The sequence below is a fragment of the Lepidochelys olivacea genome, assembly GCF_965140295.1.
Source record: "Lepidochelys olivacea isolate rLepOli2 genome assembly, chromosome: 5".
NCBI lineage: Eukaryota > Metazoa > Chordata > Testudines > Cheloniidae > Lepidochelys > Lepidochelys olivacea.
In genome coordinates this window covers 27,261,953-27,276,991 of record NC_140415.1, presented here as the reverse complement: position 1 = coordinate 27,276,991, position 15,039 = coordinate 27,261,953, and the positions used below count along the sequence as shown (strand labels likewise).

Below are 15,039 nucleotides of genomic sequence, written 5' to 3'. Positions count from 1 at the left end.
TAAACCGTGGATCTTTGATTTTTAGCAAAAATTGCTTTATTTGCACAATCCCTGCGCCCTTCTCAATCCTGTTTCCCTGGCTCCCTTCTCTTAAATTGCATAACATGGGCTACAGAAGACTTCATGCCTCAGAACAACTGGATGAGTCATGAATACAAGAAGTATGGGTGTAAACTGAAGCTGTTTACACTTCCTTCGGCCTCCAGCTACTAAAATAGTAGAGATCGTCCATATCACAGAATCCGTTTGAACCCTCAGTTCAGCTTTTAAATCTCAGGCAATGCATAGAATTAAAGAGTTAGCAACACATTTAAGAGGCATCCTACATCTTAGAGGAAACTAATATGCTAAGTGAATGAGACAGATCGTATTTCCTTTTATAATGACAATCTGCCTAATAGTGCCGTAGAAATCACCAGCAAAGCTTGCCGTTACGGTATAGGAACTACCTAACACACGTGCTGTTCTTTGCACGGCTATACAGAAATTGGATTTAGCTCGGTCTAGTTACCTGGATCACCAAGAAATCAGGAAAAGCCTCTGAAATAGCAGGTCTCCTTACCCCTTTCTTTGGACACCCCCCCCCCCCCGCGCCTTTTCCCTGGCGTTCTGCTCACCTGCGAACCGCCCTGGCTAGGGATAAGGACCCGCTGCGGGTTTGGGGAACTTTGGATGAAATCAGTTTTAACGCAGCCTTCTTTGACCTGCTCCTTTAGAAATGATGTTACAGCTTTGGAATTGGGATGCGGAGTGTGTGTGCCTTTCTACCAAAGTGTGGTGTTATGTTACATCCGCTTGAAAATGCAGCCTAAGATGCCGGCCAACTTCAGAAGCCTTCTTCGTTGCTTGCCATGTAATACATGATATGTGGAGCCTCTGACTTCAGCCAAGAGATATTTGGAAACTCTGTCGGATCCAGTGTTGGGAGCTAACGTGTGTTTAGATCCGAAAGCGAATCAGAGGAGGCAGCGGAGGGCACGTCACGAGAAGGGGCCCTATAAATCCATCTCCCTTGCTACTTCGCCCTGGCAAATCAATTGCTTTGCACGTTGGCCTGCGCGCCCACATCTGCCCTCGTGTGAGACCCCTCCGGTGGCAGGTCCCAAAAGCGGATCGCTCCTACCAAGCGCTCTGACCCCACCGGATTAAAGTGGGTCCCGCGCAGGTTGCTGCCGGGAGGAGCTGGATGCTCTCGCACCAAGTTTGGATTGCAGGAGGGATCGCTCTTACTCTACACGTTCCTCTTGGATCTAACCTTTCAACGTGACGCGATCCCTTTCTGGAGGAGGAAGGCTGGCGGCGGCGGCGGCGGCTGCTAGCTGCAAATCTCAGCTCCAGCCTCGCTGCGCCCGCAGGCTGCTATTTCCCCGGCTCAGCTGTTTCTCGCGTGCATGTGCGAGTGCCCCGTTCCCCCCGGCCCAGCTGGCGTTCCAGGAGCCCTGATGTCTTCATCGGACTCCCCGCAGTTGTTGATGGGGTGCCTTGCTCAGATTTCCAGGCAGGAGCTCAACCGCAGCATCCACAGCCAGTTCTCGCTGCCAGGCGGCGCTTTGTGCGGCGCAGGCTGCTGCTGAGCTGGGACTCGGCTGCAGGGCAAGGATAGGCGAGAACCGGGGGCCGCCTCTGCTCTCCGCAGGGACCGCGCACCTGCGGCGGCGCGGGAGGGCGCACGGAACGGTGCCGGCGGCAGCAGGCCCTTCCCCTGATCCGGGATTGTGAACTTTTCCCGAGCACCCCTTGGAGGATCCCCGAGCTGAGCCACATGCATCCCTTGGCGGCCGGCCGGGCTTCCTGGAGTTAATGTCCGCGCTGGGTCCGACGAGACCATCTCAAAGGTAAAGTGACTTTTCTGCCCTTGGCGAGGCGCTGGGGTGGCGGCAGGGGAGGCGGGGGCGGAGGGTGGGGTGGCAGGGGCTCTGGATCGCTGGTCTTGAGGGGCACAGGGAGGAGCCAGCGCACCCCTGGGAAATAAACAGGTTTAATATTCTTCCCCTCGGATCCTGGGAAGTAAGCGGAGGGGCCTGCCTACGCCACCTGGGTCAATGCAAACATCTGCGCCCCTCCCTGCAGTTCTCGCACCTGGGCGCCCTGCCCGGGCCCGCAGCCAGAGCCGGGAGTTTAAAGCACCTCCAGCCCTCAGCGAGGGGCCGGGGACGAATTTCTGCCCTTCCAGGCGTTTTCCAAGCAGTGAGGATTCTGCCGGAGCGTGGGCTCCTGCACCCCCGAGCTGGGGCTGACACTGGGGGATGGAGACTCGGTGTCACCCCAGCGCCGCTCGCCAGCCGCGCCCCGTGCTGCAGCTCCGAGCACCTCCTGCCGCCGGTGTTTGTTCTCCGCTGGGCAAGGGTCCGCCACAGACGCTGCCTGGACCCGCGGTTGCGGGTGGCTGCGCGGCGCAGAAGCTGTTGGGGGAAGTTTAGGCACAAGGACCCGAAGGCACCGGCCAGCGAACCCCTTGTCACCCTCGCCAGCCTGCAGCGTCTCCTGCCAGCTTGCCAGACCCGGCAGCAAGAGTGCACCCCACAGGACGGGCTGGAGGGGCTGGTGTGCCCAGGAGGCCAAGTATTTACACTGGAGTAAGCGATCCGGGAGGGATTCAGCCACGGACCCGGCCCCAGCAATCAACGCCGCCGTCTAAACCCCGCATCCTCCCATGCTGCTACCGGGCCAGCAGCAGCAAAGCGGGGGCTCCGCAGCACCTCGCTTAAGGCAGCTGAGGTCGAACTAAGGCGTGTGCAAATAAACCTTTCAGCCAGGATTCGTTTCACGCCCTCACAAAGCAATCGTTAGGCTCCCCACCCCTCCAGGGTCTAAAATAGTGCACAGGCATGAACATAGGACTGGGAAACGCAGGGAACAGTTTCCTTGCTGTGATTCATCCCACTCTGTGAGGTATGTTTCCAGGGAGCTGACAGCTACCACCTCTGCTTGTTACATTATTCAATAGCCTGCTCATCGGAACTTCCCCAACGCATATTTGCCGAGGTCATTTTCCTCAGACAATGTACTAAGTATGGAGCGGAACTTTTAAGAGCCAAACAAAACTTTTGAAATCGCGGTATGAATTAAGAGGGAGTGTTGAAGTGGCCACATGGTTTAACACAGACCGTGCAAGTCTTCTAAAGGCATCACCTATGTTGGTTTGCATCCCAGGATGCCTAGTTGTCCTTTACAGATGGTTTTTGCTACCCGATGGATAGGACTGAAACTTAGTGGCAGAGTTTTCCGGCAGCAATCCATGCGGGATCACGTTCACTCTTGTTGCTTTCCAAAGAGTAGCCTAAAAATACAAATCTCCCACTCCAAACATCATGCTGGGCTACCCAAACATAGTAACTTCTCCCTATTGTAATAGGTGGGTACACCGAGTTATCGCCGTTCAAGCGGCCGGTTTACACTGCCCTCTAGAGCCAGAAACGTACGTGTCCTAACACACAATAGCAATGAGCAGGTTACTAATCCACCACCGGCCCCAGCCCCCTTTCGTGCCTTTCCACTTGGGGAAACTCTTCAAACACTCCTCATCACTTTAACTCCCGGTTTAGGGAAAGTGGAATCGCTTTCCTTGCTGAAATTTCTTCTCCACGTTCGGATTATTTTAGGGCAGCTTGTGACTGCTGAATTTCTGTTTTCTTCTCTCCTTTAAAAACAAGCAACAGAAAAGAAATAGCGCACTGAAAGATTTGTTTTGAATAAAGCGGGCAAAGAAAATGACACGGATTTTGCAAGTGGTAGAGAACATGCGAGTTAAACTTAGACCTACAGGAATGGATCTGTCTTATAAAGCAAGCACAACGGGCAATGCGGTTTGGTGCAGATGCCTCTATCTTTATTGCAAAAAGAAAAGGAGTACTTGTGGCACCTTAGAGACTAACCAATTTATTTGAGCATAAGCTTTCGTGAGCTACAGCTCACTTCATCGAAAGCTCATGCTCAAATTGGTTAGTCTCTAAGGTGCCACAAGTACTCCTTTTCTTTTTGCGAATACAGACTAACACGGCTGCTACTCTGAAAGCTATCTTTATTGAAATTCTTTAATGTACAATGACAGGGCAATAACAGAAAGTCAGGATGACATTCTAGACCTACACTAAAGTCAACTGAAAATTCACCATAGATTTCAAAGGGACCGGGATAGAAGCCTGCAAAAGTCTCTATAAGACTCCCGCATTATAGAGAATACGCAAAGAGCTGCCAGGACAGCCTTGTTGGTGCCCTAAGGATGTCTGAGGCGGAGGAAGGATTGGGATAAGGTAGCCCAGTTCTGAACGGGAGATTGGTAGTATGAACGCATTAGCCCCAGAGATGGCAGCTCTGGTATTGGACGGAGAAAGAGGGATTTCACCTAATGGGAGGAGAGAGAATTGAATTTTCTTTGTTAAATATTCCCCATTCCAAACCTTGCTGTGCAAATCATCTGAGTGCTGAATGCAAATCCATTTGTTAAAACCCCTCCCATCGTGCAGAAAGGAAAACACTCAAATGGGGCGTTCTTCTTGAGTCAGAAGGGAAATCGGTTGCAGTTAAATGGGGGAGGGGGTGAAAGCTTTAGGGACGCTGGTGTTTTAGGTGGTTCTTTGCTTTCAAATGTATCATGGCCCTGGAGTTGATAGATTTAACACAACTAATGTAGTTCTCTGAATTACTCCCAAATATTAAGGGAGGAAAGGGCCTTGCTTAGGTTTTTTTAAAGTTTTTGTGTTTTAATATATTTTTATGACAGCTGACAAATTGTAAAGGGGCTTCAGGAAGCGACATTAATTTCTTATTTATATTACAATCAACATCCCTGGCTAGTCAGGGCTAAATGCAACTGTCCTGACTGAGGCAAAGTCTGACCGCAGAGAGGTCAAAGTAAGATTTGCCAGATCTGACCCCACATTAACGAAATCCGAACAAACCAGTTTCAGTGAGTTTCCTCTCCAAAGACAAAATACAAACAGGCGAAAGCTAACATCTGCTAGACAAGGAGGATGGAAAATACACGAATCTGCCCAAACCTAGGTGTTTGCGAAAAGCGGAGAACTGGCTGGAGTGGAGTCGATGTAAATAAAGCAACAACAGATTTCTCCCACATGTCTGGGATGGGAGCAGCCCCCTTGCACCCTCCTGGTGCCCATAACATTTTACTATCAAAAGCCTGAAAGTTGCCAACTCCCTTCTTTGATGTAAAAGCCAGTGTGATGGATTTAAATTGCAACGCGACTGGTTTTATAAAATATACGCTTAAACCCAACCTGGATTCCCATTAGGAGCCACGACGATTTGTACCACAGAAAAAGTTCGACTTTCGAGCTCCTGGCCTCCCCCTACTCCCCTTCCCGTGCGTGATTATCATCAGGGACATTTCAGTGCCTCTTAGACTTAATCCCGCCGCTCCCCTGCTTTCCAATCGCCTCCACACAGCCAGGTACTGGGGTGTCGGCCTTGGGGACGGATCAGTACAGCCGTGGGCAGAGAAGAGGGATTTAGCGAGCGGGCGGGTGTCTGCCCTGTCCATTGCAAGGAGGCAGCGTGTCAGACGTTCCTCCTTGGCTCCTCGTGAGCCTGAATCCGTGGGATGGGGGGCAGCGTCTCTCCAGGACCGGCTGGGTTTCGTAACGAGCCCCCGCCTCTCCCCAAACCCTTTGGGTTTATTAAAAGGCCGCAAGAGACGCAAAGAGCCCCAGCGTTTTCTGGGCAGACCCTCGGCTGAGCTTCAGAGCGATACGGGCGAGCAGAAGGCTGGGTTTGTGTGAACCTCCTCATAAGAATTAGATCAGCTGGCATAGCCGGCTGCTGGGGGGGGGAGGTGAGGTCAGGGCCCTGGCAGACCCCCTGGTCTGTGCACGGCTCGGTTATGGGATTCTGGGGAATCCCCCACGCAGGAGGCTGGGCTGGAGCGAACCTTTTCCCCCTGGTGGGAGTTGATCATTTTCACTCCAGCACCTGCGCTGGATCGAAGGCTTCTGAGAAGGCGCCCGAGCGCAAGGCGCGTCCGGGCGAGGGCCACTGACGCCCTGGCCCTGGCCCTGGGGGGAGCCCGGAGCGCAGAGCAGAGCGCGCTCCCCACGGGCGCACAGCGAGCGCGGAGCTAACCTTGTGTCTCCTCTCCGCCAGGGGCCTGTGTCGGAAGGAAATCTAAGATGACGTTATGGGATGTTGTGGCTGTCTGCGTGGTGCTGCTCAGCACGGTCTCCACATCCCCGCTGCCCGCCGGTAAGACGCCTCCCGAGGGGCCCCCTTCAGTGGTAGAGGGGCCTGAAGACGATCACTCCCCCATCAGCCTGCCGCCTCCCTATGCTGTGCAAAGTGACTGTAAGAAACGTTCCCCTTCATAGTCACCGCTGTCTGTCTTACTAAACCCCTTTCCAGTGTCTGACCCCGCGCGCGGGGAGCTCGCTGCGCGGAGCGCCCCATGACTGAGTGACTACCACTGCGGGGCGGGCGCCCACCCCCAGGCACGCGGGGTGCTGGGCAGGGCGGGGGCCGGGGCATTCTGACTGAGGTGCGGGTGCTACAGCTGCTCCCATCCCCTTTGCATGGTTGTATCAGAGGATTTATTCCCAAAAACCTGCTTTCCTAGTTGCTGCTCCCCTGTGAAAGATCCATGCAAAGGAGGGGGAATTGCTGAACTGATCCCAGATAGGAAACACTTCTTTTCCCCTCTTTTCAGTTCTAAAAATCTCATTGTTATTTATTGTTTGTCTGAAAATAGCACCTAGAACCCTGAGCCAAGATCGGGAGCCCATCCTACAAAGCACGGTACAGACAGGTAGGGCTACTACTGACCTCAGTTAAATCCACCTTTATTCCAGAATAAGATTGTCCACATCAGACTTACACTGAAATAAAAAAGGGTTTTAGAAAACTGATGTAGTTAAATCAGTGTAAGCCTGTCTGTAGACCAGCCCACAGTAAGAGACAGTTTACAATCTATAGTCTAGGTAATAATAAATAATAATAATACCTAAACAACAAAAGGTCTCCAAGAAAAGCATTTTCAGAGAGCAGTGTGATTTCTAAATACACAGTGGTGCTCCTTTAAAGTTGGCATTAATATGACTCAGTAAGCAGTGGCAACATACACAAGTTAAACTTGGAAGTATTCAATTAACATGAAGGGCCTTGTCTTAAACCCATCAAAGCAAAGACCCAGAATTGAGACTGCCCACTATGTCTTTAAGTAATGCTCTTCTCTGCTTAGATACTGTAATTTACAGGATGCTACAGTTACAACCGTGTTGAGGAACACATTTATAACACATCTGGAGATTTAGCACAATTCTATCCCATCCACACAGACAGTGCTGCTCCTGGGTGCAAATGATACAAGAGTTGCCTTCCTTGCAGTTACCCTTTAGTACCGACTTTCCATTCTCTGTTCCCACTGCTTTGGCTTCAGCCTCTCTCCCCTCCCACCCCACACACATCTGTGTTCTTCCTTCTCTAATCTTCTCTACTCTTTCTCATTTTTCTCCCATTGGAATCTTTCCCAGGCCTCGCTCTCCTCTCTTTTGAGCTGAACTTCTCACTGTTCCATGAATGACAGCATCCTGTCTGTCTCAGTCCCTCATCAGATGCAAGATGACCAAAAGAACTCCTCCCTAGTTTTCTTCTTCTTGCATGGATTGCTGAGGCTTTATGATGCTGCGATCTTCCTCTACATTGTGGTACATGGAAAGGAAGGTGTATGTGCAGTGGAAGATTCCACAAAACCTCAGGATCTGCTTTGCTGGCATTTGTTCCAGTCTCCCCTACTCTAGTTGCAGCTGTTTCAGTTCTGTAGGAAGAAAAAAGCATTCAGAAAGTTGTACTAGTAACTTTACATGACGACAAGTCAGTTCAGGGTGGTGAGATATCAGTGTTCCATTGTTCTGGGTCCTACAAATGAGGCCTAGAACTATTTTTTATAACACCATCCCTCTATTAAGACATTTTAAAAATATGTTATTCCACCTAAACCATCCACTCCACAGCAAGTAGAGGAGACAGACAGGTAGCAGAAGCACTAATCACTTACCCACTAGGTCTAGTCTATTTCCAATATGAGGATAACCAAACTTCTCATTGTTGTTTGGCTATCTTGTAGATTAAGGAGTGAGATGTCCATTATGTGGGCCTTGTGTTTCAGGTGAATCATGGCAGGATGAGCGAGCAGTGTCTTCCAGAAGTATGTGCCCAGTGTAGAGCCAAGCAGAGATGGACGATGGGTCTGATCCAGTATATCAGTTCCTATGTTCCTACTAGGGAAATTATCCTCAGAAACCTGAGCAATATGCTCTTGCACTGTTCAAACCTACAAGGGAAATCACAAATAGATGGGCCTGGGTGCAAAGAAAAGATGAGCATTGCTACTCACCCTGAGGTTTAAGCTGGATAAGTGAGTCTCTCTTTTTGTGTTCTTTTCCCAAGACTGGTGAAATATGCATGCTCAGAGAAACTCCTGTATTGACTACATCGGTGAGCCTGATAAATAGCAGGGGTTTGCTGAGCTGATTGGCTATATGCTGATATTCCAGCCTAATTAGTTAAATACCTTGATTCACTTTATTACTGTTTCTATTTTAAAAATGTGTGGCATCTAGATGCCATTCTGAAAACACCGGGACTAATAAGCTAACAATATCCAAAATGACAGGTTTCAGAGTAGCAGCCGTGTTAGTCTGTATTCGCAAAAAGAAAAGGAGTACTTCTGGCACCTTAGAGACTAACCAATTTATCTGAGCATAAGCTTTTGTGAGCTACAGCTCACTTCATCGGATGCATAAAGTGGAAAATACAGTGAGGAGATTTATATGTCACTGCACTTCTGCCCACAGTGGTTTTTGGGTTCCACCATAATAAGAAAGGGTGTAGGCAGAACTCAAAGTACTATAACTGGCTTTTGAGTCAGGGATTGTATTTTGATAGCAGGGTCTGGGGGAGTCTGAATCAGGATGGGATGAATGCCATTAGCGTGTAGGCAGAGGGCATGCTAGTGTATTCCATTTCACTGAAAGCTATTTTCACCATTACAATAACCAAAAAAAGTCCACTGGAGGTTTCACCATGTGCTATTGATTTTATGTGGAAAGTGCTCATACCAATACAATACCGAGAGAGAGAGATCAAAGACTCAGGCACTTTTTAACGGGTTCCCCTTCCACAGTTATCTTCCTCAATCTGCTCTCATGACTTTGGTCCCATCCTCTTCCACACGTCATTTTGTGTGTGTGTGTGTCTCTCTCTCACCACACATGCATCCCAACACAATAAATGGGTTGAACACTACCTGTAATGGAATTCAATGGCTTCTCCTCCTCTTTGTGGATCTTCATCCTCCCTCTCCTCTCTGAAATATGCGTCGCTCTGCAATATGCTGCCAGGAGCAATGGTTAGCCTTGTTCCGGTTCAGCTCCCTAGAAGGAGGGGTACTTTGTCCAGCAGTGGCCTGAGCCATAGTTGGAGTTGTCAGCTCAGTTATACCAGGACTTTCACATTTTCATCTTTCCTCACTTTACTGCGTCATTTTGTCCATGAGGTGCTCTGAGAGGTGCTGATAGTGCTCTGAGACCACAAGATTATGTAGCACCAAATTCAGATTGGCCTGAAAGTTTCCCTTGCTCCAGATTATGAGCAAGGTCTTGACCTCTCAATCTGACCAGGTGTACTGTGATGACCCCTCCATTTCAGATCAGTGGTCATAGAGTAATGTGCACCAGCAGTACAGGCTTCAGCTATATGATTAAAGTAGACACCAGCTTGTTCAATGTAGCCTGCACTAATTACAGAGCATTTTAAATCAGCCCCCTGCTTCTTGATCATGTAACCAGAAGAGCCATATGGGATAGTTTGTGACAGGGGGATAGAATTTCTGGAGGATATATGCATAATGTCACATGCAATACATAAGGCGATGAAGTGTGGGATATTTTGTTATAGTGATTGAGAGGAAGCTATACTAGTTATAAAGGCATGATCAAAGGGTCCTGTATGAGCAAGAGTGGCACACAATTAGCTTCTGTAGATACTATGTATTGTATGAACACAAAACACATTATAAATAGAACTATGCCAATAATTGGATACACAGTGGTTAAATGGCTATGTTCTTTAGCCCTACCTATGAAAGCAAACCTAGTGTTAGGCATATGTATTTTCTAATTGGTACATCAACATGGCTGTAACTGTAGGGTAAATGGAATCCCAAGTCAGATAGACCATTACCTACAATGTGATCACTGGCACAGGGGGAGCACAGTGTAAGATCTAGCTGTGTACTTAAAAAAAAAAAAAAGAAACATTGTAGGAGCTTCTCTCTGTAAAAAGGCAGATGATGTTCTTATAAGTTGCAGTACCTGAGGCACAGTTAGATTGTTGACTAGTGATTTGATTTCAGGAATTTGTTATGTGTTAAAGATAATTTAGTGTTAGGCCATTTAACATCTTTAGCTGGAGCAGAGGCTCTGACTCTGTAGGTGCTCCAGGACTCAATCACCCACTGAAAAAATAGGGGGTGCTCAGCGCCTGCAGGGCTAGATTAATCTTTTGTGGGCCCCAGCGCTCAGACCATGGCTCCACCCCCTACTCTGCCCTGAGGCCCCATCCCTGCTTGGCCTCTTCCACCAAGGCCCTGCCAGCCACTTGCACAGGGAAGAGGGGGCAGAGAGGAGTACCCACCCGCAAAAATAAAAGTCAGTGCCTGTGAGCTGGAGTGTTTTTATTTACTATATTAGAAACACAGAGGAAATGTTGAATAGCCAGGATATGATACTGGAATACAAGGTCATGAGGATAAGACTTGTCTTTATATTTTGATGCTATATAGAGATGAACACATTATTAGTGCTAAACAAATGATATGTTCTTATCTAAATAGACTTTATTCTATATACCATTTGTTAGACACATACAATACACCATCATTCCATTCTGTGTCAAATACAGTGTCTAATACATTCCCAAGGAGGGTGCTTAAAGAGCTAACATTAAAATGACTGAGTCCTTCAAAAGGAAATAAATGTACAAGTATATATTTTTCTCATTATTCATATTTTAAAACTATATATTTACTTAAAGCATATTCAAGGGAAATTCTTGGAATTCAGCTGTTCAGATGACCACGGACCAAAAGATGGGAAAGAAGTTATAAGGCTACTACAGTGTGATCCTCAGATGGATGCAGTTTAAAATATTGCGTAAACTGTTCTGATCCCCATTAGGATGCAGAAACTAGAATTCAGAAATAATAATCTCTGCTGGACCTGCTTGAAAAAGATGTAGAGTTGTACAGGAATCTCATAATTCTGAGATAATATCCTAATGGCAATCAGTAAGATAATATTAAATAATGCAGTTATATGAATCCTCAGTTTTATCAGACATTAAAATAGAGTGGGTTTCAAAATGTTTAGTGGTGGCAAAACCAGTTAATCCTTGACACTGGAAAGATATAACAGGACTAGAATGGATCTTCTTAGATGTAAAAGATGCATCTAATGAAAAAGCAATATATGGCAAGCAGAATAAAAGGAAAGATTTCAATGAAACATGGAAACCATTCCCTAGTTATAAAGATGGAAAACAGAAATAAACAAACCGCTAGATACTTTAGACAGGTTCATACAGGATATTCAGTTGCACAAAAAATATTACAGGAGACTAAGGGTGTTTTAAGGTAAAAGAATGAAAATGAACTATGTAATGATAAAAACAACGAGGAGTCCTTGTGGAACCTTAGAGACTAACAAATTTATTTGGGCATAAGCTTTCATGGGCTAAAACCCACTTCAGCAGATGCATGGAGTGAAAAATATAGTAAGCAGTATATATATGAAAAGAATGGAGTTGCCTTAGCAAGTGGGGGGTCAGTGCTAACGGGGCCACTGCAATCAAGGCGGACGTCCTCCATTTCCAACAGTTGACAAGAAGGTGTGAGTATCAGCAGAGGGAAAATTACTTTTTGTAGTGACCCATCCACTCCCAGTCTTTATTCAGGCCTAATTTGATGGCGTCCAGTTTGCAAATTAATTCCAGTTCTGCAGTTTCTCACTGAAGTCTGTTTTTGAAGTTTTTTTGTTGAAGAATTGCCACTTTTAAATCTGTTATTGAGTGTCCAGGGAGATTGAAGTGCTCTCCTACTGGTTTTTGAATGTTACAATTCTTGATATCTGAATTGTGTCCATTTATTCTTTTGAGTAGAGACTGTCTGGTTTGGCCAATGTACATGGCAGAGGGAATTCCTGGCACGTGATGGCATATATCACATTGGTAGATGTGCAGGTGAATGAGCCCCTGATGGTGTGGCTGATGTGGTTAGGTCCTATGATGGTGTCCCTTGAAGAGATATGTGGACAGAGTTGACAACGGGGTTTGTTGCAGGGATTGGTTACCGGGTTAGTGTTTTTGTTGTGTGGTGTGTGGTTGCTGGTGAGTATTTGCTTCATGTTGGGGGGCTGTATGTAAGCGAGGACTGGCCTGTCTCCCAAGGTCTGTGAGAGTGAGGGACTGTCCTTCAGGATAGTTTGTAGATCCTTGATGATGTGCTGGAGAGGTTTTAGTTGGGGGCTGTAGGTGACGGCTAGTGGCGTTCTGTTACTTTCTTTGTTGGGCCTGTCCTGTAGTAGGTGACTTCTGGGTACCCTTCTGGCTCTGTCAATCTGTTTCTTGACTTCACCAGGTGTGTACTGTAGTTTTAAGAACACTTCATAGAGATCCTATAGGTGTCAATAGATTCTGTTACAAATTTCAGTAAAGATTTTTTTAAAAGGGTATAAGGTCCCACCTCAACTCAGCTTAAGCATTTGCTTAATTATCTCTCTTTTCGGCACAACACTTAAATATGTGCTTAACTTTAAGACTGTAATTAAATTTCTTTGAAGTCAATGGGATTTAAGAACATGCATAAGTGCTGTGATGATTAGGATTTAAGCATGTGTTTAAAGATAAATACCTGTTAAGTGCTTTGCTGAATCCGGGCATAGCTGCAGAACAAAAGGGATTCCGAAATCTTTTCATAATGCAGGCCACATCTTAACAGAGAATTTTTCTCATGGATATATTCCCTCTGATTCACAAATGGCACATAGCATATTCCCTCTCATAAATGTGAGGACCACCTTCGCTTCCATTCACAATCACGTAACAACTCTCTAGTGACAACAATTGCCTACCTGGAAAAGTTATATTAGGTCTGGATGTTTGGCCATATTTTAATACTGTGTGGAAACTGGGAAAGGATAACAGCCATCCTGTGAACAGACTCATCTTTGCAGGTCACTGTCAAGTGCTCCATGAGCTACCAGTGGTCCATGGATCACAGTTTGGGATGCCCTGCAGTAGAACACGTGGCACCTGTTTTAGTTCTATGCACTATTTATTGTAATAGTATGAAAACATTATCAGCTTGTATGCTAACAGGTTTCATACTGAGAAACATACATGCTAATAGTATGTTCATTATCCAGACACAAACTCTAAAAATGCTGAAATTTGGAAAGTAAAAGAGCATAATAGAAAAATATGGTATTATGCATAATGCAAAACCATCACTGAAATCAACTGAGATTCACATAGTCAGGGTTCAATCATGGCTTTGCTACAAGCCCTGTGCATGGGGGAGTATGGTAGTGTACTGTTCCAGGAACAACCTGGCAAGCAGACTATGAAAAAGGCACAATCTGCCTCCTGGACCTTGTGCCTGTTCCTGGGCCAGAATGCATTTGACTGATATTGATTAGATATTATGTATTTTAATTGGGGAGATAATTCTATATTTTTGCCAATACATTTTTCACCTTGAATATGTTAATAGTAGTAGATTGGCAGCTAGGTCACTCTAGTGAGGGGCTTTGATGACATTACTTAGAGCTGAACTGCTGGAGGATTTTTGTACCAGAAATCCCGGAAGGAATTTCTTTGTATGGCCATCACAGACTACTCTCCTAGAAATCTCAGTAATGTGTGTATTAGCTGGCTACATGCTCATTGCTATAGTGCTGGCTAATAGCAAGAGGCTCATAGGTTTCAGGTACTGATAGAGTAATAAACACCTATTTAAGGTTCTCAGATACCATAGTGATGAGATTGTTATAAAAATAGTGATGAAACAGAATATTCAGCTTACAGACATGTGAACCTGCCTGACACTGGACATGTACTTCAGTGATACAGATTCCCATACTTGTTTTGTTGAACAATACAAGGGTTTAGAGAGGAGGAATGGTCCAGGGGTTAAGACATAAGAACGGCCATATTGGGTCAGACCAAAGGTCCACCTAGCCCAGTATCCTGTGGCAATGGACTGGGGTTCTGTTCCCAGTTCTATCACTGACCTGCTGGGTGACCTAGGGCAGGTCACCTCATCTCTGTTTCTTCTCTCACCCTTTGCCTGTCTTGTCTATTCACATCGTAAGCTCTGAAGGGAAGAGATGGTCTCTTAATATAGTACCTATCACAGTGGGGACTTGATTTCAGATGTGGCCTCTAGGTGCTACCACAATAGATATATTAAAATAAATCATAATGCTTTCTCTGAAAAACTGTCACATTATAATTAGTTAAAAGTAACACTTTTCCATACTATAAGCCTTTAATAAAAATCTATGTATCTATACTTATTCAGATTGGCAGGATGTACTTTCTTCAAGACTGGTACAACTATTGCCATTAGACAGTCATTCGGTAATGCTTCTTGCTCCCATACCTTCTTATATATTTTTCCTATTGCTTTGATAGCACTTGCCCTGTTGACTTTTAGCAGCTTAGCTGTTGTTATCGTCTATTCCTGCAGCTTTCCCATTTTTTAATGGTTCCACTGCTTTTTCTATTTCTTTGTCTGACGGTGGTTTGGTGGTGATATTCATACAGCCTTATATGTTGCCCTGTTTATCTAGATGTCCAGAATGTTTGCATCTGAATGAATACAAGGTTCAGCACTTTGTCAAAAATGCTCCTTCCATACTTTCAGCTCCACTTCAGAATTTGTCAGTTCAACAAATTAGCCTCTCTTCCCGCTAGCATCATTGGCCTGATTGTGTTTCCATACAACTTAACTTTATCGTGTATCATTTTCATATC

At 46.2% G+C, this 15,039-nt stretch overlaps 1 protein-coding gene across 4 annotated transcripts in view; it reads left to right on the top strand.

Moving 5' to 3' along the window:
• The first annotated feature begins 623 nt into the window (after window positions 1-623).
• Window positions 624-15,039, top strand: part of GDNF (glial cell derived neurotrophic factor) — a 28,584-nt gene continuing 14,168 nt past the window's right edge. The window contains exons 1-3 of one of the 4 annotated variants that reach the window (XM_084628344.1): window positions 624-1,835; window positions 6,100-6,198; window positions 6,698-6,754. In XM_084628344.1, coding sequence (XP_084484470.1) covers window positions 6,126-6,198; window positions 6,698-6,754 — 130 coding nt within the window. In that variant the 5' untranslated portion in view covers window positions 624-1,835; window positions 6,100-6,125. Of the gene's footprint in view, window positions 1,836-6,099; window positions 6,298-6,697; window positions 6,755-15,039 lie in introns of all 4 variants that reach the window. The other 3 variants (XM_084628342.1, XM_084628345.1, XM_084628343.1) reach the window with 3 other exon arrangements.